This window comes from Linepithema humile, chromosome 4 (genome assembly GCF_040581485.1).
Source record: "Linepithema humile isolate Giens D197 chromosome 4, Lhum_UNIL_v1.0, whole genome shotgun sequence".
Taxonomy (NCBI): Eukaryota; Metazoa; Arthropoda; class Insecta; order Hymenoptera; family Formicidae; genus Linepithema; species Linepithema humile.
This window is the reverse complement of record NC_090131.1, coordinates 4,414,488-4,440,507: the sequence shown is the minus strand read 5'-3', so window position 1 is coordinate 4,440,507 and position 26,020 is coordinate 4,414,488. Positions and strand designations below refer to the sequence as shown.

The 26,020-nt window shown below is 39.4% G+C and overlaps 1 protein-coding gene across 6 annotated transcripts in view; it reads right to left on the bottom strand.

Annotated features, from left to right (window-relative positions):
* The window catches only part of LOC136999396 (glutamate receptor ionotropic, kainate 2-like), a 157,724-nt gene that overhangs the window by 41,304 nt on the left and 90,400 nt on the right, over positions 1-26,020 (bottom strand). For all 6 annotated transcript variants that reach the window (XM_067353353.1, XM_067353356.1, XM_067353358.1 and 3 more), the window contains exons 8-11: positions 22,208-22,360; positions 4,471-4,572; positions 4,281-4,382; positions 3,650-3,853 (exon numbers count right to left, since the gene is read on the bottom strand). In XM_067353353.1, the coding sequence (XP_067209454.1) occupies positions 3,650-3,853; positions 4,281-4,382; positions 4,471-4,572; positions 22,208-22,360 (561 nt within the window). The remainder of the gene's footprint in view (positions 1-3,649; positions 3,854-4,280; positions 4,383-4,470; positions 4,573-22,207; positions 22,361-26,020) is intronic.

The window sequence follows — 26,020 nt, the reverse complement described above, 5'->3', positions numbered from 1 at the left end:
GATGCTGATTACCGGCTAAATGGATTACTCTTCAATAGACTATTACGCCGAACACTCCCACGAGATACGTGTGTGACCTGCACGCGTAACTACGTGCACGTTATCGTAGGCCTCGGAGACTCAGGTGTGAGAATGTTCGATTGACGTGCGCGAGAAAGTTACGCCCGCTCTCGACTTACGAGCTCGGTTCGCGTAATATCGCTTTAACTATTTTTTTCATATTTATATTTTTTTATTTTCCGTATTAATTATCGATATTTTTCACCTTTATTAAATATTTATTTCATAAGCGGAGAAAAGCAAGAATTTTCGAAGCGGTTGAATACTTTCCGCATTTTTTTTCCACGAAGATTCTTTGCATTACTATACAGCTGTTTCGCTACGTACTTTTGTTAATCCTGCTATCAAATATGTAAAGCTGCAGTTGAAAGCTGCAATACGTTGCCAGAATCGGAATTAAGCCTTTATACGTTATACTGATTCAAACTTTACACAAAAGATATAATATGAGCGGAGAATGAATAATACCAAATAAAATCCCAGAAAGAGCCGAAAAGGATTAACTTGAAATATATGTTATATACAATTTTCACATTCATGCTAAACGCATTGATGGTATGATTGATAGAGAAAGCGCAAAAAAATTTAAACTAAAATGTTTCACGAAATGAAAAATAAGCTCCATTATTCGCAGACATCTTTTCGTCACAATCAATTTTTCACAATAATTTTAATGCAAATAATTTTCGTTATTCAACAATTCTATCTCAATAACAACTTTCCTTTTCCGTACAGCATCGGCACTTTTATCGGAAAAGCTCTTTATATAAAAAAAAAAAAAAAAAAAACGCTGTACTCGTGCATAGATAAAATACGTGAAACAGCGCGGATACGAATAATCGATCGCGTTGGAATGCGCGTTATGCGACGGCCGATATGGAAGAGCAAGAACGAGGAAAATAAATTCCGAATAATTCCGATAATTGTATGCGTACGAGAGAAACAAACGAACGTGGACGAGAGCTTTCGTTCTACCGGGCAAATATTATCCTTACGACAAATGAGCGGAAATACAGCGGGCGGAAAGATGTTTCCAGGTGCGAGCGCGTTATCGCGCGGCCGTCGTATATTCAGACCTGAAGAGTCGAGAGTCTAGCCGCGCGCTGTCTAGATTTAAATTTAAATTCAAATCGGCTTCTTGAAATGCAATAAAGTAACTTCACTTCATGAAGCTTTTCGCCATTTTAGATGAAAATGGGGACGGGGTCTGCGTTATACCGCGAAAACGCGAGGGATTTAATTAGAGGGGACGTCGACCAGATTTGATATTTACGAGCGGCATATGAGAATTTCGACTGGATTAACTGCGATGACTGTACGGAGAATGCGTTTGGCGCGCATTAATTAAATCGCGTCGAAAAGTCGCACTGGAAGGATATAAAAGAAAACGCGTAAATTTCTCGCGATTTACATTTATTTAATTTAAATTCCACCGTCAACTTTGTTATATTTAATACTGTTAGCGTTACGAATAGATTAGAATGACAGAAGCAAGAATATGCATATTACATTCATGCATTCTGTTTGAAGTTTTATAGTCGTTTGCAAAAAATTGCTATGCATATGCGTATACATATGCATAGAAACAGCTCAAATATAAGATTTAATCCAAATAAGCTGCGCAAATGCGCGCACGAAAAACGAAGATGAAAAATCTGCATACATAATTAAAAGCAAAATTTTCGATAAGAGAAATATCACATCTTGCGGGATAAATCGGGAAAATGTTTATCATAGATTTCAGCGCGAACGACATGAAAGTTTCGCGCGAAGCAGAAAGGTAATTTAATTCCACGTACGAGCGAATTAAGAAATGATATCGGATTAAAACAGCCGGTGCTTTTCTGAAATGGTTATTTAATACGGCGCATTCATATGTGAGCGCGAAATGTTTAAAAAATCCCACCTGGAAGACGGAGGATAAGATACAAAATTAATTTAAAGTCAACTTTAATGAGGGTCGCGAGACCACTTTTAACTCTCCTTTGAATAATGTATGAATCTTGAATAAAATAGAGAAGAACGTGAAGCGTATAGCATAAGAGCGTGAAAGATTTAGTGAGACAAAGATCCGATAAATTTTAACGTCGCCCGCAACATGCATGTGCTCACGCATCGACGTCATATTTGGCTGTCAAATATTTACGACGCGCGCGCACAGCTTTCTATGTATAGTAAAAAGTAATTATAATAAAACTAAATAATCGACGGAATAAGCATTTTTTAAATTTATATTGGTTTACTGTATCAATAGATATATAAAAAAAAATTATACATGTACGTGACGTGGAAAAATTAAATATTGTATTTCGACAAATGTTTGATTTCGTACATTTTTGATACATGGAGTTTGCATTGTGTTACGAAAAATATATATACACGTCTATTTCTGTTGAAATATTATCGATAGTCACTAATAAGTTGTGATTCGCTATTGTTAATTTTAAAAACACTAATCTTCGCCGCGATATGCTATGAAAAATCGACTATGCAACAATGATTTTGCATTCGCATTGGAATCGTACAATATTTAGTTGAATAATTATAAATCATGTACGTATCATAACATGCTATGATAATTCATTTGGCATGAATAGCCAATTATGGCGTATCTTTTGATTAAATTTACTTTATAGAAGAAAATTCCTATCCGCACGGACATAATTTATATATCTACGTTATCGAATGAAGATAATTATGAATGAAAGTACCATCTCATTAGTTGAAAATATACATCCGTGTAATATGCTCCATGTTCATTAGAATCATTGAAAATATTGTAATATTGCAATAATTGTTATATCTAATTTTCCGCAGAGTTGCATGTAATGTCGATGATTACGTATAAAATGAGTGAAGAGGTCTGATTATGATAATCACAGCTGGACCGACGCATTTCTGGACGCGATTTCTAACAAATCCGTGATATTTATGCTAAGTAACGTGACCTAATTAGTTCGCGATGATCATTGATTGATATACCATCTCGTTTCGAACTGATTTGTAGAACCGCATTATGATTTACCTTCATGCAGCGAAATTCCACATCCTACGATACGGTAGATATCGGTGTAACTAATCATAATGAGTTACTAGAGTAGAATCTATTATTCAGCATAATAGAAACGTGATTAGATACAAACAAAGACGGGGAGATATGAGGCCGATAGGAAATGCGGACTATAAGCCAGAAGGAGAATAGGACATCTAATCGTGATTATTTAATCAATTAACAATCGCATATTGGGCTGTCAAGACATTTGCGAAATGTTATTCGACAAGGGAACATTACTCGCAGTAATGCAACCCTCGCTTTGATCAGCCGGAGCGCATTATTATCAAACAATAGTTGTATCGCGCCGAAATCATCGCCGATAAGCGATATTCAGTTCAATCCGAAATATCGTTCGACGGAAATTGCAGGGGAAAAAGTGAAAAATTGCTTGACCAAACCCAACACGCCGGTTGAACGCAAATCAAGAGGAATCGCAGATTTTCTAGCGATACGCGAGCGTGTGCTCCGGGGAATGGGACGGTGGGCAAAACACAGCGATGCGAAAAAAAATGAAACGAACAAACCAAATCATACATGTCGCATGAGCTCTTTGACGATGCCGTTCCACTCGCCGGTCTCCGGGTCCCGCGCGCCGTACTTCCTGTCCGGCACCAGCTCCAATCGGTACGAGAAGCCCACCACCCTCGCCACCGCCGCCAGGAGGTCCACGCAAAAACCGTAAAACCGCGAATTCCCGGTGTAGTTCTTTTCGTGGTGCATCATCACGTACGGCGTCTCCTGCATCCGTGTCGAATGAACGGGGGATTCATGCAAGAATAACGGAAAACGCTTTGAGAGCGCCACGCCGTAACGCGGATTTATGACGAGACACGTTGGCGCCGACCATATCGAGGAACTTTCAACGACCATCGCGCGTTTCTCGTTCGACTCGCTCTTCCAAAATGGGCGGTACAACCGGGGGTGCCGGGGTTGAAACAGTGAAACAGTCGGCATTATGTATGCGACAATCTATCTCGCTTTCTTGTGCGTCGTATTTTATAAACATATATTGTTCGTATCTAATAATTCTCATAATCTTTCGATAAAGAGCATAAGTATATCCAAAAGTAAAGTTTATTCTTACGATATCAATTTGCTTATCTCTTATGCCACTTTTAAACCTGTTGCACGCAATATTAGAATTCAAATAATGATAGCAACTCACCAGTATAGTGATCACGATCAGCGTCACGTTCGCGATTCCGGGCTCGAAAAAGGCCGCAGTATCCGTGACGTTGACGCCGGCGTCGGGACGCCACTCGCCGACCTAGTTTAGCATATAATTTCATATACCCATCTGTTATATTCGCTTTTCTGACAACACTTCCTGTTTTGCTCGGTAAGTCACGACGTACCTTGACGAGCGAGTGCTGCTTCAGTTTCAGAAGATCCAATTTAAACTGAATTCTGCGGCCCTCTTTAAATTCAATGGGCCCGGATATTCCTTTCATCTCGACCTGCAACAAAAACGAATGGTTACGAATCCGTGCGTGAGAGCGTTTTCTATCTTGCATGCATGAATTCGTCAACGTTATTCTACTCGACAAATATTCAGCAGATTGCACTTGAAGTAACGAGCAGTTTGTCGAGTGCGGAAAGTGTTCCGCGCGATCATTTCAATCATTTCAATTGCTTTATTCTATTATTGGTAAACAAAAATTTTTTAAATTAAAAAAAGTTATGAATTTATTCTAAGATTAGATTTGACTATTATTACGGATTAGCTTAGTTAGGAAAGAGATTTTCTCTCGTGCTATACGTAAACTGTCAAGTACGTTAAAACGTGATGCAAGAACGATGCGCATCGCCAACGTAAATCTCTCAATCTCGTCGCGCATCAGCGTGTCTTCCGACAAAACTGGCGATGGTAGTTTCGCTAACAGCTAACGGCTGTATTACCGGCTCAGAAATTTTCCCGCCTGCCTTAAAAATTTTCGCACTTAGAAAGTCGTTACCGCTCACGCGGGTCGCAAATCTCGCAAAAGTCGTTAAAGCTCCTCCTCGTGGATCTCGCGGCGCGGCGCTATTCAGACGGGCCGGCGCTCGCCAGTTTCTCGTCGTTTTTGTTAAAATGCCACGGAAATCTACGTAGCCGCAGACGTTGAACGCTATTAAGAGAGTGACAGAATGGCGCAAGAAGGGAAGACTACGAGGCGAATGGATATGCGTGGCCTGCCTTCGTAGAGTCGTGGAACGCATAAATTTCAAAAAAAGATCTTCAAAGTCGAACATCTTTCACATCGGTGATTTCATTCGTGAAGATTTTTAACCTCTCGGCTTCTCTCTTCTTCCGCCATAAAGCGAATGCAAATACGTATAAAATAAGTCAGAGATCAAAGACAAAATCACTTGATAAATAGAAAGGGAGATCTTTTCTGACTGTTTTAAAAAATTACGCAATAATACTTCCGTATAAAATTAATATGCGCAAAAATTAGCGCTTAATTTGTAAAATACGCAATTTGAAAAAGCATTTAATATATAATGTAATACTTTAAACTCTTCTATCAAAACTAAGATATGCAAGTGCAGGAAAACAAGAAACTATTTGCTACAGATGTTTTGAAAAATTAAGTATACGCACATATAACGACTACGAGTGCTTGAATACTTGGAGAATGATTTTATAAATGTATTAAATCTCATTTGAAATTTATGGAAGCGTCTCTCGAAGTCTACTGTAATAAGGCGAGTTTTTAAAGCACTCCATTTCTTTCGTTACTCGCGCATTATCCGCGTAACATGAAAGAAACGAGCAAATCAAAAGGAAGCCGCAGTTAAATATTTAAGAGCCGGAGTTCCGTGCGCGCGGAAGTTACGACGTGTAACGAAGTATGAGCAAATGTCGGCGCACTCACACTACAAGACGGGGATGTGTCTCGCGATAAAATCCAGAGAGCAAATAATGCCGAACGTAAAAAAGCTCACGAGCTTATTCCTGCTACAGTCTGTAAAAATCGCGCCACCTGATGATCGTCAATGCGACGATTTGCATCCCTCATGGCTTTCCACGAACGAGTAAAATCGCGACAAAATAAAGCGAAAATATTTGAAGTTGCTCGTACCATAAAACTGCGATAAGAACATGAAAGTTGAATAAATACGCTTGGCAGGGATGAAATTACGAGAGTTTGCGAGAGCCGGGAGTTTCCCGATAGCGTTTCGTTTTTGCGATAGTACAAGAACTGGACGGAATGCATAGAAATGGAAAATAAAGTGGAGCGCGGTAAATGAGACCTAAAGTCTGATTACCTCATTTTGCAGCAGCTTTCGAGAGAAAGAGAATTTATGATTTCTCATTTTGATGTAACACAAAGTTCTCTCGTTTCTTCGCGTATGAATGTATAAGAAATTTTAATATGCTACTCTTGTCTTTGCGCACGCGATCTCCAAAACTATTAATGAAGTTTCCTCATGAATTGTGTCTCGTAATTAACTCGAAAGTTCTTTGCACAATGTGCACTACTACGACAATACAGCAACGATTACACAATTGCGTTACACTTATTTTCACTATATTTTTTTACATTAATTTAAGCTTTTTCTGCAAAGCAAAAAACCGAGCTGACTCTCTGCCGGATTTTTCGTTAGCGTGTGACCACAAAGTGTGAAATTAACGTATGAAAAGCGACATTGTACTGAATTAGCAACACGTTTTAAATATATTACACAGGCGCTCTCATCAAATATTCATAAAATGTAAATTATGCTGTTAAATAAATGTATATATAAAATACTATGATATTTTGCGAACCACAAATATTAAATATCGTTTACGCGCGTTTAAACGCGTATTTTACACTAAATTAATAAAATAAATAATACATTGTATATATCACGTTTTCGCATAACTATTTCGAATTAAATTCGTTTCGTTGTTCGGATATTTGACGTGACTGTCTGACGCGGCGCCGAATTTAATATCCTCTATTTATGCGAGCACGTTTGCAGGGACAAAGCTTTTTATTTCCGTTCAATACTCGAGAATTTGATTTCATGCCAATAGAAGATTGCAGTCTCTTGGCAGAAAATCAGAAAACAAAGAAAAAAAAAAAAGACATCGCAATCACAAATGTCGCGCTCATCTAAGCATTTAAAATTAAAGTGACGTTTCTTTTTATTTTCTATATAAAGATCGTGCTGTGTCTTATTCCAGGTTAATACTTAAATCCTTGTCGGAGTGACATCGTGAAATGAAACATTTCATTATTAAAACAGACAGCTAGAAGATACAGACAAGATAAAATGAGAAAAGATTTGCACACGATTGAAAAATCGAAAAGTAAGAAGCATGCTGTAAAATGCGCAAATTAATATGATAGAAGTATAAAAATATATTAACTTTTAAATTTGTATTTTCGGATTGTAGTGATTGAATTTCATCATACTAATTTATCCTCTCTATTAATTAACATTAAATGTTAATTAATGATTTTTCGAAAATAATAGTCTTCTATTCTCACATATATAATTCTTTTATTCTTACAAATAGAGCGCGTATAATTTTTGCAAATAATCTCTTAAATTTTCATACGTACAAGTACGCCGATTAAAATTCGGGCGCGTTGAGGTGGCCGGAATGGACGGAATGGGAGATTTAGTGATATTCCCAATCCGACAATTTCGTTTCCACGACGGTTCTAATTAGAACCAAAGCGGAAGTTACTACGACTTTGTCGGGCGTGACTCAAATCCGAGAGTGTCTTCCTTCCACACGACGAGCGCCGACAAGGAAAACGTCGCGGAATAACGGTCGGCGAGGGTCGGAGCATCGGGATAATTGTAAATTGTTATTACGGAGACACGCCTTTTGTTCGCGAGAAAATCCCCTTTTCATGGACGGACGTGGTGCGACGGCTTCTATCATCGCGCCTTTTTCGCGAGTCCCGCGTCGCGCGGCGTATATCCTGGCCACGCGAGCGGAATATGAGAATCCGTCTTAAAAGCGAAATGTCGCCACCACCACGAATCTCGCGCAACATCTTTCCCTCATAAAGAGAGCGCGATGTGTGCGATGATATAACCGGCAAACAGATGATTTCTTATGTCACGCAGCGAGAAAGCGCAGCAAAATCAAAACGCTACAAAGCAACTCCCAGTTTAATATTTCATATTAGAAACTTTATACATTTTTTCATTAGCAGAATCAAAATAATAAATGCTAAGATCTCGGATGATATGCAGACATTTAGCTTGCGAGTTCGAGAGTGTAATTAATTATTATGTACTATTTATCGATCTCTTCACGGTAATGCAATCTATTGGATAATAGCGCAGAGCAACCAAAACATACAGTACCATTAGTAAATTATTTGCAGTTGAATTTTGCTGCAAGTTATTGTTGAACAAAGGAAACGCTACTGTATTATACTCTCGAAGCAATCAATAATCATGTGCGCTCCACACGTGCACATATGCTTTCGAAATAAACCGATAGTTAACTCCTGATTTATGTACTCGCTTTCGTAATGAGAAAGCTCGTAATAGGAGATACATTGAATTTTTTGCTCAAAATAAAGTTCGGTGCAAAAAATACTCGCAGATCGACTCAATAAGAGATCAGTTTTTTTCCATCCGCTGGCGAACGCTGGCTGGATCAGCAGCGCTAGAAAACATCCCGATATGTGACTCGGCGATGTCGCGTCGACGCCGACAGGTTGAGTTCTCTCGCCGGTGTAAAAAAGATCACAACCCTGCAGAAAGTCGCTTGCTTTTCTTTCGCCGTACGTGAGCAGGCTTTTTTTCTCCCGGTCGAAAGGTCGAAGATAAAACATCGTTTAACAAGTAATACAAGATGTACAGAAGCAAAACGGCTTGCCGTTGCGGCATTTACGCCGAACGCGCGGAAGATAACTTTACGCGGAAGTTAGGAATAATACTGAATAATTACTGTGAGGTTGTGAAAAAGCAGCTACATTAAATTAATTAAATTGCAGAAAGATTAAAGTCAAGTCCTGCAACTATCTTTCATACAAATTTCATTACATTAAAGACAATTAACTTTTATCTTATCTTTTGTAAAAAATTCTCAATAGAACGGAAATTCAACGTATCTGATGTTTTATTTCACACAAAGCCCTTCTGCTCGCTTTGTTTGCACGTCATATGAAAGGGAATATATATTTTTTTCTCTAAAAAGAGAGATAAAAACTGCATGAAGATACACAGAAAATAGCAGATAAGCAGGATATTCACGCAGCGAGAAAAGTTTAAACTCCTCCGACGCGGTGCAAGTGATATTGCTAAATTTAGACATTTATATCCTCTTCAATCGCTTGCATGCTAAGGGAAGCGTATTCATCGCGTAATTTCGTTTCGCAGATGAAGTGCATGCTTAGAGTCAAGAAATTCCTCTGGACGGAAGTTTCGAGACGTGTATGTAGCGGTGTAAGTCAAAAAAATGAAAGGAATAATATTTCGACTAAAAGTGTCTCGCTCTGCATCTTTCGTGCTGTTTGAAGAAAAACCAAGCGAGATATTATTACTCAGGGGAAAAAAATATTACCGAAGCATAAACTTTCATTCATAACAAATTATTTTCATTGAATATTATAAAACTATTGCAATTTTGTTACGATATATAAAATACATTATGTACGGATAATCGTAATTTGTTCAACAGCCATATCTGACTATTATTAATGTTATACAAATCTATATACGGAAATATTTGTTCGCGTAAAATTGAATCAATAAGTCTTTCTATAATCCAATTCGAATGTCATTTGTACGCGCACGGTGTCAGACATTGAGCCGATTACGATCCTTCCTTTTTTTTAGCACATCCGGCAAATTTTTCGAAATAATCGCATTTCACGCAATAGCATCCACATTCACAAATTATTCGTGTATACAACATTGTAGCGTGTGTGCAACTCATATACGCGTCGCTGGGGTTTCGATATATCACGCTAATACCTCGCGTATACGATTATGTTTTGTACTCCGCGGGAAAATTTGCAATTTATCGAATAATTCTCATCTCTGTTACATCGAGCGTAATCAGATAACGCTCCAATTTCGATAACGCAAATTTACGCCGTTTTAGAAGGCCACTGGTTATAATTCTGGATCGCGCATTGTGCCCGAAAATAATTACCGTGACGGGAACTTCTCTCGGCGCTTTGGAGAAGTCCTCGATTTCGCGGATTCAAATCATTCAAATAGCTCCCAAGCGAGAGAGGTGGCTCGAGAGTTGCGAACGCGCGTTGATCTTGTAAGGATTACTTTCAATCCCCTTGAGCGATTTAAGATTCCCAGCAGATCCATTTGAAAATTAAATAAGATCGATGGGATAGCAGACACGACGGAATCACCTCGCTTCTGCAGACAAGATCGGAATCAATCGAGCTTGACTGTGTAAAATTGAATGAGCGCTTACGGAAGCGAACAAAAATGAAGAGCTTTGATCGTTTTACAACGAAAAGTAAATGCCTCGCCATGTAGATCGAAAAAAACCAAAACTTTTTTCCACGGCGCAAACACAATTTTAAATTTAGTTTCAAGCTGTTCCCTTTGCATCTAAATGGTGCAAAGCTTGTGATAACAATGGCGTCGGATATTGCGAGGAGATATTTTCGCATGACAATAGCGGAAATGATAGAAACCGTGCAACTTACCAAGATTGAGCAATTTTTAACCGTGTTTGGCAATAAAATCGTATACACCAATATTTGATGGCATGTATAAATATTGATCCGGGGCAGAGAGAGAGAGAGAGAGAGAGAGAGAGAGAGAGAGGGAGAGAGAGAGAGGGAGAGAGAGAGAACCCCAGTCGCAATACATCGTAAATTCCACCTCCATATAATCGTTTTGGCAAAAGCGCAGTGTCGCGTAAATTTTAGTTACGCGTGATTTTATTTACAGCTATCAATCTCTGTCCAATAACTATTCTACACACGTACGTGCACTCCTTGTCCATTGATGCATAAATACTGAGTTTACTGTAAAGCCACGATGCACACGAGATATAAATTGAGAATCGAATACTCCGCTGATATTTTTTTGCATTACAGTTCGCACAACTTCTTTTACTTTTGAATGAGGGCGGATTAATTGAAACGTCTTTCGGTAGCAGCAGCTTACTGCAGCGCGGAACGCGGAGCTGAAAATGGGACGGCGGATAACGAAGTGCCGCCGTAAATTAATGGACCCGTCCCTGCCCTAGTTAAAGCTTCGTACTTGGACTAAGTCGCGAAACAACGCAGGACAACTTCCAGTGTTCCTGACGGGAATGGCCGTTGGGTCGTTGCTGCGAGGCCGTAAACGACCTTTAAAAAGTACTATGAAAAGAGCTGCGGCTGGATTAAGCGGTAAACCGCCCGAACGCGAACACCTAATTACCGCGGCAGCTTTTATCACGCTCTCCCCAAAGAGGAGGAGCAACTTCGGCCCGCGTTATACACGTAGCCGTTATTTTTAAATACTGTTGAAATTTTACGGTGCACAAACGGCGAAAACATCGACCCGTATTGCTGACATTACGAGGTACACTTTTCACAATATTGTCGTATAATCTTAATTAAAATCGCGTTTAATCAAGCGAGAGGCGGGCCTCGAGCTTTAATCACACTTCACGCCGATCCGCAAAGCGAATTGGAAAATTTATCACGCGATTCTACTCCGTCATAGATTTTGATGCAAGCAATTCCGTATTCAACAGGTGGGGTAAGTCGTCTATATAGACGCATATACGCAGTATATCATTATAGTTTTGGCGTCACGCGATATTAGACGGCGATTCGTCTTCGGTCGTAGCTGAACTGAGAAGTTAACACCTTTAGACAGAGCTATTTGAATCATTACTTAATTATTTGCCAGAAGCGCGCTTCCCGTTCTTTCTATTTTTTCCCGCTTCTCCCGAATATATCTTCCGAAACACGTTCTCGTTCCTCGCGAAACGGACGAGACAGTCTCTCCCGTCGGTGCTAAACGTATAAACGCTGTACGAGCGCGGCTTATCTGTGAACGCTTAATTAGGGGAAAGTCGGCGGGTCCTCTCCACGGTGTAATCTTGTCTTCGTGCTTTCAGTGTACCCGTGTTCCCGCGATTAATCAAGCGCCTTCCCTTCCCCACGGTTACGACACGACGCAGTGTCTCGTTGTGTTTCCGGTTGTGATAAAAAGCGGGAAGCTCGTTTGCACGCGCACTTGCAATCATCTTCCCGCGCTCGTTCGCTCGCTCCGTCCGAGGCAAGTACCTTAATTACGTCGCTAATTACGTCGTGAATGACGGTGTTTATACGCTGGTCAGGGCGACACCGGAACTGCGCTATTGGCGAACGTCAGCTTCGCGGCTGTCATCTCTGGATGGGAGATTACCGCAGTGTCAATTGCATTGACAGTACAATTAAGTCGAGACAGCGCGCTGACTGGCAGAATGTCGATACTAGAACGGCTGACTAAAGTATGCATCGCGATCTGTTGTCAAATTGTTAAAGCAATTGGCGCTGAATTATTCGACAGGATTAATATTCATATTTCACCATGCTTTTCACGTCGAAGTTGTTTCAATTTCATTATTTCGACGTAAAGCAGCAATTTCAGAGATCTTCAGAGATACATATATCTCTCGCAGGCAATCGTAATTTTACACCTGTACACCGTCGTGGGATTTAAATTGCCGTTAGCGAGAGCAAACTCGGTCGAAGGAGCAATTCGCGCGACGCCATATTCCGCGCGCGAGCTTTGCCGCGGCAATTATTTCTCGTTCGGTTCAATTAAGCTACTCGGCTGGAAGCATAATATCGCTCCGGCTTTAGGATTTAACAGAATGCCGAAATGCCCTATTAGGTAGCAGGAACTAACTCGGTTACCGCGCGGCAATTCCGAGCTTCGCCTTGGGACATTCCTCGTGTCAAGGCACAATCGTTCATTCGGAGGGGCCCCGCGCCTCGATAACACCACTCGGGAGAACGTTTGTAACCTAGGAATGTTTTCGTTATGAAAAAAGATTCCGAATCCTTTATACGCGCACACAATCCTCGCTCTTCATATAAAGAATACAAGTTCGCAATTGCAATTATTAAAGTACATTGTGATAAAATTGGCTAGCCATAAAATAATATCTATCCATAAAATCAGTCTACAAAATTGAATAAAATAGTTTAAGGCAAAATATAAGTACACTTTCGCGTATAGAATATAAAATAAATATAAATGTATAAGTGAATATTTATTTGCCATTTGCAAAAATGAATTAATGTTTTAAATTGAATTATATCATATACAAAATAAAAATGGATATCGCGGAGGATGGAATTTCATAAATTCTTTTGCAAAAATAATTACATCTGATACCGTTTCATTCTTTCTGGGACAAAAACGTCAATAAATTATCAATGCTTTTCAAAATAACGTATTGAATCGTATGTTTTGTTTGTACACTACGGAAGCATATCGGGTAGCTTCAGCTGTCGGATACATCGAGAATCAGGGCAACGGCGTTGGCGAGCCGCAGAATCAACAGAAAAAAATCTATTAAAAGACGTTTCGCAAAAATACAGTTTTTACGTAGCTTTGCGTGCGCAAGCGGCATCCGGCAAGATCTGATACGCGGCGGGGATTTAACGGCGTTGGCGTCCGTACGTGCGTCCGCGAGTGTCACGGAGTTGAATATCGACTATTGTACGCGCGACCATTGTCAATAGAAGCAAGCGCAATCGCGCGCTGGTGAAGCCCAGTTACGTTGGCGCGTCTCCAAATGCTATCTAACTAAATGCCAGCCGGCTGTCATTAGCATTGCAAAGCGAGCGCGAGATGATAAATATAGGCAAATAAACAGCGTCCATAGCGACGTCGGAAAGGATCGCTGCAACGTCAGTCAGATACGACGCGAGTTTATAGAAGATTGCGGGAAATTGTTATGGACGTGAAAAAAAAACAAAAAAAAAACAATTTTTGGATCGCGATGATAAAAATACGTAAAATTGCCCGAGTGCTCGCCACAATATTAATCACATTTATTACGACGCTTTCAGTAAGTGAGAAGGCTACTTTATCGCGCTATTACTGGAAAACTCCATGTGAATCATTCCATGTGAAGCGCGCGAAGGTGGTGACATTATTCCACCACGTCGCTTCACTCTTTCGCGAATTAACGTCCATGAATGGCACTCCGCGATAGCTTCGCCGCATAACGAATAAGTAACGTCGAAAGCCAAGCAGCCGGGCGCGTTACGTCGCTTGTAATCTCTTCAGACCACTCGACAAACGCTTTTATGAACGATATTAATCGCATTATACCGCCTGTTACGCGCCGGCAAGTAGAATGAGAGCAATTTGGCCCGGCGGTATCCGCGTCCCTGCAAATCCGGCACGTTACGACGCGTCCGAGCGAGCACTATCTAAATCCCGGAGGATCTAAGAGCCGTCACAGGCCGGCTTAGGGCAATGGCGCGAAGAATGGATATTCTAATCACTTAAGAAAGATTTCCGCTGCCGCGTGCAAGTAATTGAGCCGTCCACGCGAATTCTTGTCTCGCGAGACGCTGACACTTTGATGAACTACGAAAAACTACAATCCTTTTTGGTTTTGCTGTAAGATAAAATAATTTTGCCGAATTTTTACCTGATATTAATAAAACAATCGTATATATCAGATATTGAAGAATTCAATATCTATTATTTTGCTGGTATTATTAAATCATAAAATGAAAAATATTCTTCAAAAGTTTCTATAAAAATATAGAGTTTTTTATGTAAAAAACCCAGATTTTTTAATAAATAAAATTTTGTTGCCAAATAATGTAACGTATTATTCGATTGGCAAGCGAAATATTCAGATCTTGCAACTTTTGTTTCGGGTCAGTGAAAAGAATGAAAGAATATAAAGGGAGACAGAGAGAACACAAAAAGTCCGGAGCAAAAAAGTTAGTCGGAGGGCAGAGTTGCGGTAGGTAGATAGTAGAAGCATAACGGGGAACAATTTCGGTAAGCGGTCATCCAAAACATTGCACAAGCTCGGGGATGCTATGGCGAAGAGGAATTGTACGATGTGGAGCGTGAGGCGTGGCAAAAGAGCAGCGCGTACCCGCAATTTTAATGTGAACTGAACCAATAGCCACCGCACGAAATGCGGCGCTCTCCACGCATTCGGTGTTTACGCATTCTGAATTTTATTTTCATTAAAACTGTGAGGCCTGTGGTTAAACAAGCACGCGAGAACGTGACGGAATAATGCAGAGAGAACGGAGTTAAAATGAACATAGTCAAACGCACTATTATTGACATTTTTTCATCAAATTGCTCGACAATTTGACAGCAGCGTAATGTGCGATTGAAAACGCGATTGTGCGCGATTCAAGTTTATTCAATAATGCGATTTATACGATATTTTTCTTTAAAAAAAAAAAACGTTTAAATCAAGTCTAATTATAATGAAAAATATTTTTTTAGAAATTCCATGTTTTTCGTATATAAAAAATGTAATTTAAAAAAAATAAGTATCATATAGATTTTCTCTGTGGATACTGGAGGCTAACAAAGCCGATTAAAAGAACAAAAAGCCAAAAAATCATTTCTGTTGTGCTATGAACGAATAAAGAACGTTATCACTATTGTTTCCAAAGGGGAAGCCTTTATGCATGCTGGTTTTGGCAGCAGATACCTTTGCGCGGATAGTTCATAGATTGGTTTCTGTTTGATCAAAGTCATCTTTTGCTTTTGCTCGGTAATTGTTCCGAAAAAAAGTATTTTCATATTTTTGTGGAGCAATTTGTGTGTTAATATCGCGTGTGCAATCTGCGCGCCTGTTGCAATTTTTAATTTCTATTTTTTATTAGAATTACTTTTTATTGAAATTAGTGAATGGCAAATGCATAAATGCAAATCATATTTTTAAGTATGATAAAAATTGAATAAGCTGAAATTTTAAGCGATTTGACCAATAGTTCAGGGTAAGCATCGATTGCTTGGCCGGAAACGATAACGCAGATAACCGGAGAAGTCGGTGAAGATATAGCTCGGCTTCTGATGAAACTGGAATGGGAAAACGACCGATTTGTACGCTCGTCGGATTTGTTACTCGCACGAATGCACCTCGAGCTGGTTGGCAGCTGTACACATTGAAACCATATGTTCGAATGCATTAAATGATATTTCGCATTTTACGAAATAAAAAAATATCGAAAAATTATCAAATTACAAGCTCGCAATTAGTGGAACAGATGTTTCTAAAGGCTGTAACGTACAATTACAATATAATAAATAATTATGAATATACGTAAAAATTTGATTCAGATATCTGTTGAAAAATAATGATAAATATTCTGGATAATATTAATGGGATATTAACGCGAAGCCAAATTTTCCTGTGGACAGACAAACGATGCAATGGATATTTTTCTGAATAGGTTGTTGCAAAAATGGCATCGCAATAGCGAGCTATGAAGGTAGAATCGTGGTGTTGGAGATGCGGGTGGAGCACATACACAAAGAAAGATAATAAAAGGCCAACCGGTGTGCGATTGTAACGCGCGTCAGACCGGCGCTCTGCCTCCATGAACGAATTTTCTGTCCACTGAATCGTAAAGGTGCGAATGTTACGAGCGCGGTGAATTTCGTTTTCATAGATCGTACACGGCGTTAATTAGTTACAGAAAATGATGGCACAGTGTGGGCAGCCGGCTGTATTTTGTAACGCTGTTACGAAAAATTTATGACAAAATTGAAACTATTACACATTTTGCGCACAATATAAAAATAAATGGCCACGCAGAGCTGTAAGAATTTTATGCAAAATTTTATTCGAAATCTCTCGTGTCGCAATTTGTGATAGTGAATTCGTGATAGCGAATTTTCCTCGTTTAATTATTTAAAACACTAACTGACTCATTTGGGTAGCATTAATATTAATTTTTACCTTTTTCTCTTAATTAAAATCTACAAAAATTGCATTATTTCTGCTCATTTCTGTTTTTTATCAGGCGATCCACGTGCTTCTATCGCATTATTATTTTCATAATCATTGAGATCGGATATAATATGCATTGGCACGCTCGTAGATAAACAACAGGGTGGATGCAGGGGTCGATGCATCGCAAAATTTGCGCTGATTTATTGAACAACGCTACCATCCCATTTTCGCCGTAAACTAGCGCGAATATTTATTTACATTAGAAAGCCCGTACAAATAGCGGCCCGTATGATACTTTCGCCGCAAACATATCGCGCGGATATGTTCCTGTTCGTTTTCTATATCGATTGGATCGTATTAGCAAAGTGAAGATAAAGCAGCGGCACGGAATTACGAGCGCCGCAGAATTTGCACTCGCAGTTCGACGCGATTTTCCCGTTATTTATATCTCCGATACGATATCTCTGGAATTGTAATTTATTTACGGGAATGAATGCAATTTTTTTAATTTAGATTATTATATTAATGTAAAATGTTACAATCGAATGTAATATGATAAAATAATAATTTAATCTCGAGATTTACGGAATGTAACAATATCAATAAATAAATCAGTGTTTTCTACCATTATATATTAAATTTTAGTATATTAAATAATATTATATTATATTTATATTTATTCTCTTTCCAACAAGTTTTATTTTGATTAAACTTTATGCTAGAAATATATTCCACGCGACAAAACCATTTTGTTTTCATCCATCTTGCACTGAGATCTTTTTGAACCTTTGCTTCTCATGTCTCACACGACGCTTGCGTTTACTGTAAAAGCTTCGCCGAGATAACTTGTCCTTTGTATGAAATGTATCCAATTTATTTATATTATACAAATGTGAAGGAAAGCGTTACAGAGTCACGCTTGGAAACTGCGTCTTTGCGCTCTATCTTAAAAAACCGTCACATTTTTAATATTTCTGCGCGTAATTTTTTACCGCTATAATCTTCCGGGATTTACGACTGCGGCCGTCTAATTTTATGAACCACGAAGGGATGAACAATTTTTCGGACGCGAGTCTGTAAAAGCGGGATACTCGAGGCACCGGCGTTAAGTTAAATGGAATATTCTCGGTTAAGATTTAATTAAACAAAGTCGACTGCGCAAGAGCGTAGATTTTATATATATATATATAAATCGCTTATATATATAATATATTATATATACTCATCCACACATATATATTCACATATATACAAAACCATAAATTTTACGTCAAGCGGGATACATAAAAAACTTGTTAGGAGTTTACTCGAAAACTCGGACCGCGCTGCTTGGCGCCTCAACAATCCAGCTAGCGTCGCGCGCAATATTCGTTTAGCTTATTTATGGCAAATTTGGCGAGTGGGTGGATTTTAATCCGACGACCTACTTTACGTCTGCCCTTGCTGCGGAAATTCTATGAGGTTAAATCAGGGTAAGAAAATAGGATAATGCTAGCGAGGCAAACAAGAGTCCCAATCGCGCGTGCCAAAATCCACAGAAGTGAACGAAGAATGCTTGAAAGCTCTGCAACGGCAAACAATGAGAAATAGCTAATTCGGTGATAAAAACTCGTTCGGAAGGTCGCCAAGCAGTTTTACGATTTTAACGTTGTCGTGTGACGCTTTTGCGACCGACAGAGTGACATTAAAAACGTATCGAAGGTTGAAACTCGTTGAACTTTCGATTAATCGCAATCGCTGGAACGCGCAATAAATTGAAGCGATTGTAACGTTTTATTTTCAATGCGTTTACAACCTCTGAAAATTTGAAATGCGTACTGCACGATGTTCTAACAATTTTAAATATTTTTTGTCACTAACTTTGAAATAAAAATTTTTCCCTACAATTACGACAAAAAACCAGATATCACTATTCTACGGATAAAAATATTAGAATGTAACGAGTTACAAAAATTCAATAAGTTAAGAACTTCACGGAAAATCCGAAATATTCTCCCTTATCTTTATGAAATTCTGCAGGCGTTCGAGTGTTCGAGCGGCGAGCACGTTACTCGTGTTATATCCTCCTGTATCGTAGTTGCGCGCACGAATGTGTATCGCGATAGCAGCATTCACGCGCGAATGTGTATTCATAGTCGGTCGCGCCGTGCCGCCGCATGCCGCTTATGTGAATCGTATCACGCACCGCGTGATATTTATTGGTCCCTCCCTTGTGTAAGATGGACACGTATCTAACAATAAATGCGGGACGCGGCGTCGGCGTCGGTAATTCAATTTCGACGTATTCGGCGTCGTAATCTCACCTCTGTCGATACGCCTGACGCTATGCCGGAATTCCAGCGTCCGCGAGCGGGGACGCGGCGGCGCAAATATCACCGGATCGATTAGAGGCCCTTCGACCGATATTGGAATCTCGCCACGGCGCTATTAAATTAATGACTGCGCGTCCCGTAAATGTACCCCGGCGGTACGAGGCGCTCGTTTAAGCCTCGGCGGCGAGATATTGCGGAGAGCCCGGAGTCCTTTAGTTGGTTTTCCTCCCGCGCAGGAGATGGTCAAACTTGAATCTACAAGAGGCGGTCGGAGTAGGTAAACTTAACTAATTATGAATGCAAGCAGCAAAGAGACGCTGCGCGGCAAATGCAGACAGACGCGTTGTGCCGCGCGCGCGTCCCCGAAATACACGACGCGCGACGTTATTTCGCTCATGGGACAACGAAGGAGGAGAGCAAGACGACGGAGAGTGTGCACGTACATTTGCCATGCTCTTAAGACGGCGGTGATGGTTGGTTTAGCTTCCTACGTCTCGAGTTCGCCGCATGCGCTGCCTTTCATCTACGTGCACTTTGAATAATTTTCGGGATAGACGTTTTCTTAACAAAGAAAAAAAAAAGAAAAAAAAACCCGTACAGATACGAGCGACTATTATTTTCCTCGCCGGTATACCGGCGATACTCGCACGATTTTTATTTCTCTTATATTTTCTTACTGCGAAGTGCACAACGCGTTTGTCTTCGCTCTGCCTTCTCTCTTTAACCCCATCGTTTCTCGCGATGGTATCTCTGTTTCCTCCACTTTCCTCATACCTCTTTCTTGTTTCAGCCGTGTTCAAATTCTCAAATGGTCTCTCATGCCCCTGCATTTGCCGCGCGAACTTTTTGTTTCCTAACAAGCAGCGCGAAAGTCACGTACGCGCCGGGTTACGAAAGTCTGTACAATTCGGGAAAATTGAACTCTATGCGCCGGTTCAGATAGTACGACGGACTTCTCGCTTAACGAAGAATCGCCAAATCAAAATCGTGAAAATTGGGTCGGACGTGTATGAGAGAGATTCCACCAATATATGGCGCAGCCTTTTAATTTTTATTACTCTCATTTATTTAAAGTTAACGCGAGATATAATGAGAAATGACGTATTAAATTATTAGAAACATTACATATGTACTCAATTTAAAACTTATTTGATCATTAATGAGAAACTTGCTAAATTCAAAAATTTTCAAATTACAATTACAGTTTAATTTAAAAAACGATAAATTTTCAATTGTTTCCAGATATTTTACTATTAATTAATCCATCCAGCAACTTCTTTAGCAATTTCTCAATCCTGCCAGACGATGAAAAATCGAGATAAATTAAGAGTAGAAAGATAAATGCACACTTATCTCTATATACTTGAAAAAGATTATTCGCCGTATATATGTAATATGTTTTGTGGAAGAACAATATCGCGCAATCTTCTAGTGGATATCAATCCCGAAACACTACAGCCGGATACCGAACGTTGTCGGACACGGGAACGGGAAGAATGTCGTACAGGTTGAAAAGGGGAAGTACAACATCACGGAAGGATTTGTGGCCCCTGTCTGTGACAGCTTTGGAATCGTCCATCATGGTATTAAACAATTTATCCGTCGCGCCGTGCTATACACTACGTCGCGCCGTGTTTCGTACGAGCGACATGCGCTCGCGCGCAAAATGTTGATTGAAATTTATAGAAACGCGTTTCCCCAGGTGCTCTCTTTGAAGTAAATTGTTAGGAATAGCTCCTACATGTCCGAATATTAGTCCAAGTAAATAATAATGAGCTCGGTTCAACAGGAATTCGGATGTTTCGAGTCGCTCGGAAATTATACGCGTATCGTTAACACGTGTATAATTCCATCTTTTTTTAATGATTATTTTATAATATAATAAGAAAGTAAAAAAATAAAACAACACTAATGTATATAAACGGCTTAAAAGCCATCGCTGGTTGTCGGTGCGACTGTTCTTATCTCTTAGCTACTCAGACATCACGCTTTTAACATTCTCTCTCGCTTAATTCGCCTAGGAAATAAATTTTTGTAAAGAGATAACAACTTCTTATGCCGCGTGATTTTAAAATCATCAAATAATTAAAAACAAAAAAAAACAAAAAAAATTTTTTTTAGCGAGAAACTGTACATGTCATGCGATATTTCATGTTTCTTTCCGCGTCGTGCTAAATATTTGCATGAACGGAGCGGAAACGAGTGCTCGCCATTGTATCGAGTGTCGTTTTTGGATATCAGCCAGATTTTAGCAATTTACGGTAAGACACGTTTCGAGGGAGACCCTCGAGGGGGTCTCTCGAGCGAATCTGGCAAATGGCGCTGTTAAAAAGTGATGCGGGGCTTTCGGACGCGGATTTTATCTCGCTCGGCGGTGCCTATTTTCGAGAAAAGTCGAGAGGCAGGTGGCGATGCCGCGAAATCGTCGGGAATATATGCGAATAGTGTTATGAAAAATTAAAATACGTCCCGTGGGTGTGTTTACGGCGCGAACATCGCGGATAAGCATGTGGCGCGCATAAACATCGCTCCGTAAGAACAACACAGCGTTCTTGCAATATTTCGCGCTTGCATTTACGGAAATAAATGTTCGTGAGATACATTTTTGCATATTTTCCAACTTTGTGCGTGAATAATTAATGCATATTTCTTTATCTCTCAGTCTTCTCAATAATATATTGCTATTATATTCATTAAATTAATAATTAGTAACTAATTATTTCTTAAATACTTATAATAATAAGTAAATAATTATTTACTAATTATATTCGCACAGAATTTTTCCAAAGTCACAATCTAAAAATGAACTATCCAATAAAATTCAGATAATTTTAAACTATTGTAATAGAATATAAATATATATATATATATATATATATATATATATATATATATATATATATAGTATTGGAGAAAAAAACTTACCGAGTTGATATAGTTGGTGAGAGACAAACCGCCGTCCCAAGGGTGCTCGTGCTCGCAGGAAATATTGACGGGCCTTAAAGCATGGGATTGCTCCAGGGTACGTAATCCCACCGCGAACACCTGTACACTGTCGTACATTAGCGCTGGTTCAGCCTGCAAAAATATGACTCAGCTTTAGCCATTATTAATGCTCGCCAAATAACACAAGGCGCGTGTCACTGCAGAGATGCAAATATTTCTGGCAGCATTAATCGCAAATTTTACTCAAATTGCTTCTCTTTAGATCTTTAAATGGCTTGCAATTATTATCCGGACTTAAGAAACATTCCAGTGATATATAGCCATCTTAAAATCGACGAATAGTGAAATTGAGTTAAAAGCACTCATTTAATTCAATAAGACGAATTTAAGAAGAAAAATTAGACCCATTAAGATGGAAATATATTAATTGCCGTGATTTGAAAGCAATTTGGACAAATTAAATGCAAAAGCGAGCGCTGAAATGTAGCGCGGAAAACGCGACTGTGTAGGAGGGAGCGACTTTCGTGAAGAAGTGAACGGGCGCGAATTGTGCGGGGCACATAGCGAAATGGTCGGGTTATTAATTGTAACGCTGCTAGTCGCGTGTGTGCGTTTATTTCCATGAATTATGAAATTCACGGTACGTTGCCGTGTCGAAGTTATGCGCTGGTTCTAATCTACTCATCACGACGACGAATCGTCGTCGCGTTCTCGCCGGAAACGTCAGTGGAAAATGTAATATTCAGCGAGGGAAGACTATGGAAGATTTGATGGCGGCGTTGCATAAATTAATTTCATTCACACGCTATTTATCTCATTCTATCGAAAGCTCGTTAAATAACGTTTACCATAATCTTGTTTTTTGCTGTAATTACATGACAAAAAAATACGATTATAATAAAATGTAATAGTAATAAAATACAAAGCGATAGTTTTTGTGCTCACATTAATTTATCACTCATTGGCGTACAGTTTTTAAAGAATCATTGGTGATACCGAGATTGCAAAGTAAAGAATTCTAGAAGCGGTAAAAACACGTGCAAAAGATGTGGAGCAAACTATTATCTCTCGGAGTATCTTTAGTGGTAGTTTCCGGTGGCGCCATCGACGCGGGACGGTCACGTCGCGAATTGATTTCGTCCGTATTTCAGAGTCGTGAAACGATGCTAAGCACGAGGCGGCTTTTCCGACCGCGACCGCTTCTCGTCTTCATTTCCTTCCCTCCCCCTGCACTTTCTTCGTGCCGCGCGTCCTGGGAAGGCACGTATTTGAGGCGGACAAACACGCGGAAGCATCCAGGAAACGACCGGGGCCTGCGCTTAGTCTCGTGCGTCTCTCAACTACTCGTTATACGCTCGCCCCGTTCTGGTACGAGTAGTTTGTGAAGCTTTAATGTTTGCCCTGGGCTAAAGTATGTTCCCGCACCTTTCCGCTCCCCCACCGTTGATCCAATATTACGTTTCCATTGACACGCGAATTTCGTTAGCGCGATTAATATAACTTTTCCGGCGCGGTTTTAACCAGTTTCAATTCCGTCTCTGTCATCACGAGACGCTATATTCGGTGACGGTGCTTCTTCTCAGATAAACATTCATAATATGTTTGCATAGTCAAATAAAGATACACACACATGGCGCGCGCGACTTTTTAAAATATTAATTAATTCTACTAAAAGAGAATAAGAATACAAAATCAAAATAATTTAAATAACATTTTCAAATCAAATTTTAATTTTTAAAGATTAAGGAAAATTTTGATATACATTCTAAATTCTCTAGTCTTATTTTTTTATAAAAACTACTTTAATTATCGGAATTGATTATGGTATATTCATATCGAAACGCGATAATTAGATGAAAATTTTACAGTAATCTCGCAAACTCGTCTTTGGCGCGAGATGAACCACAAAAAGTTGTGCACGCAATTTTGTTCGATATTAGTTTATAAATTATCGACGTCAAGCGCGTTGTGGTTTCACAATTACGCTAAAATCCCCGTCGGTAGTGCGCAGGGCAGTAATAATCCGAAATGAGAATTTGTTGGAAAGTTTGTTCGTTCGCGTGAAAGTTGATGAACTGGCGCTAACGTAATTTATGCGGCAGGACATGCAAACGCGCGAGCACGACAGGAGGACGAAGGCGAGCGCGGCTCAGGGACGTACGGGCACATCCTGCCTGTGCCCAAGGCAAACAATAAAGCTTGGCTCCTCGGCAAACTATTTGTAAGCGAGAATCTCGTCTCGGCGAACTTGAAATCTGTCTGGAATAGCTTGCAGGTTAACTGCGGATGGTTATGCTCTCGCTCTTTTTTCGCGACACTTTGAGTTAAGAGCACGTTGTCGTAAGAGAGTGAAAAATAGACTGTAAAATGTTCTTGGAAAATAGACAAAAGTTAGTAAATGTGAATTCGAGTAATGGCGTAATTATGGCAAAATGGCGCGACCTCTCTTCTGCAATACATTTCCAGTACTGATCAACGTAAAATATGATATGTATTATTTGATTTATAATTTTATAAAATAAAATTATGCTTTAAATGTTTAATAATTCGTCAGTTGAATAATATTATGTAACATAATCATAAAAGTTTCACAATAATATCTTATAAAATTTTGAAGTTTTTTAATATAAATATAATATTTGAGATAATAATTATTCAAATGTCAAAGTTAATTCATGAACGTAATTTAAGTGTGAATATAATTCATTAATATTTCTGATGAAAACACAATAGTTAAACTTGAAAAACACTTCATTCCTGTAAACAGGCTAACTATATGCATATCAATCTTGTCCGTCCATTTGCTAAACGGATTTCAGTCAATTATTACGTTTACTATGCATAACTTCCAATCAATGCAATTATTGTCACTAACGAAGGCTGCTGCGTATGCGTCGAAGTATCGAGATGCTCTTATTAACAAAGATATTTAACGATAACAGGACGATACTGTGTGCGATCGCGTGTGAATGTAGCGTTGGATAATATCAATTTCGGCGCGAGTTAATGCAGATTCGCGAACTGATGGCTTTGCGGGCAACTGAAATTGCATATCAATCAATTAATGACCATTGCTCCACAGAATTCGATTTATTACTGTGCGCCTCGTACCGTAAGAATTTCGCCCTATGATTATGGATGCAGTAATAAATGAAATATATGCGATACACACAATAAAATCATCGTATCGTTATACAATTCGCACAGAACACATATTTTTGTATAATAATACGCGACGCATGGTCGAGTTGTAAAACCGCGGCATGCAAACAACGTGGAGACAAAGTGACAGGTGCGCGTGAAATAATGCAACCGTCAATAAAATGATCGTTATATACGAGCGAATAAATTTTCGAATTTTTCCGATCGCTGCACTCATTCGTTGATCGGCCGGCGTGACGCGTCGAGGCGACGATGCGCGAAAGATCGATAAAGCTCGCGTTTGTTCGCGAGTTTGCTGAATCCAAAATAAGGCTGGCTTGCGATATTATAATTTCAGAAGAATGTAAATAATCGTAACTCATTTCTAAGAATGTATATGATGTGCAGAAAGTAAAGAATATTTTTGTCACATATTTCTAAATAAGTGTTCTGAAAAACTGATCTCCGGGATTTTGACAGCCGTTTTTGTGTAATATTTTCACGCATGAGCTGCGTGAAATATCTTATTATTAAATTTATACTCCGCTGTCGTGACAATCATACAGAATGCAAGCAACTGCAGCGATAACGAAATCACACAACGCCGTTGCACGTCCATGTCAATTTATACACGTACATTTTCCCAGTCGT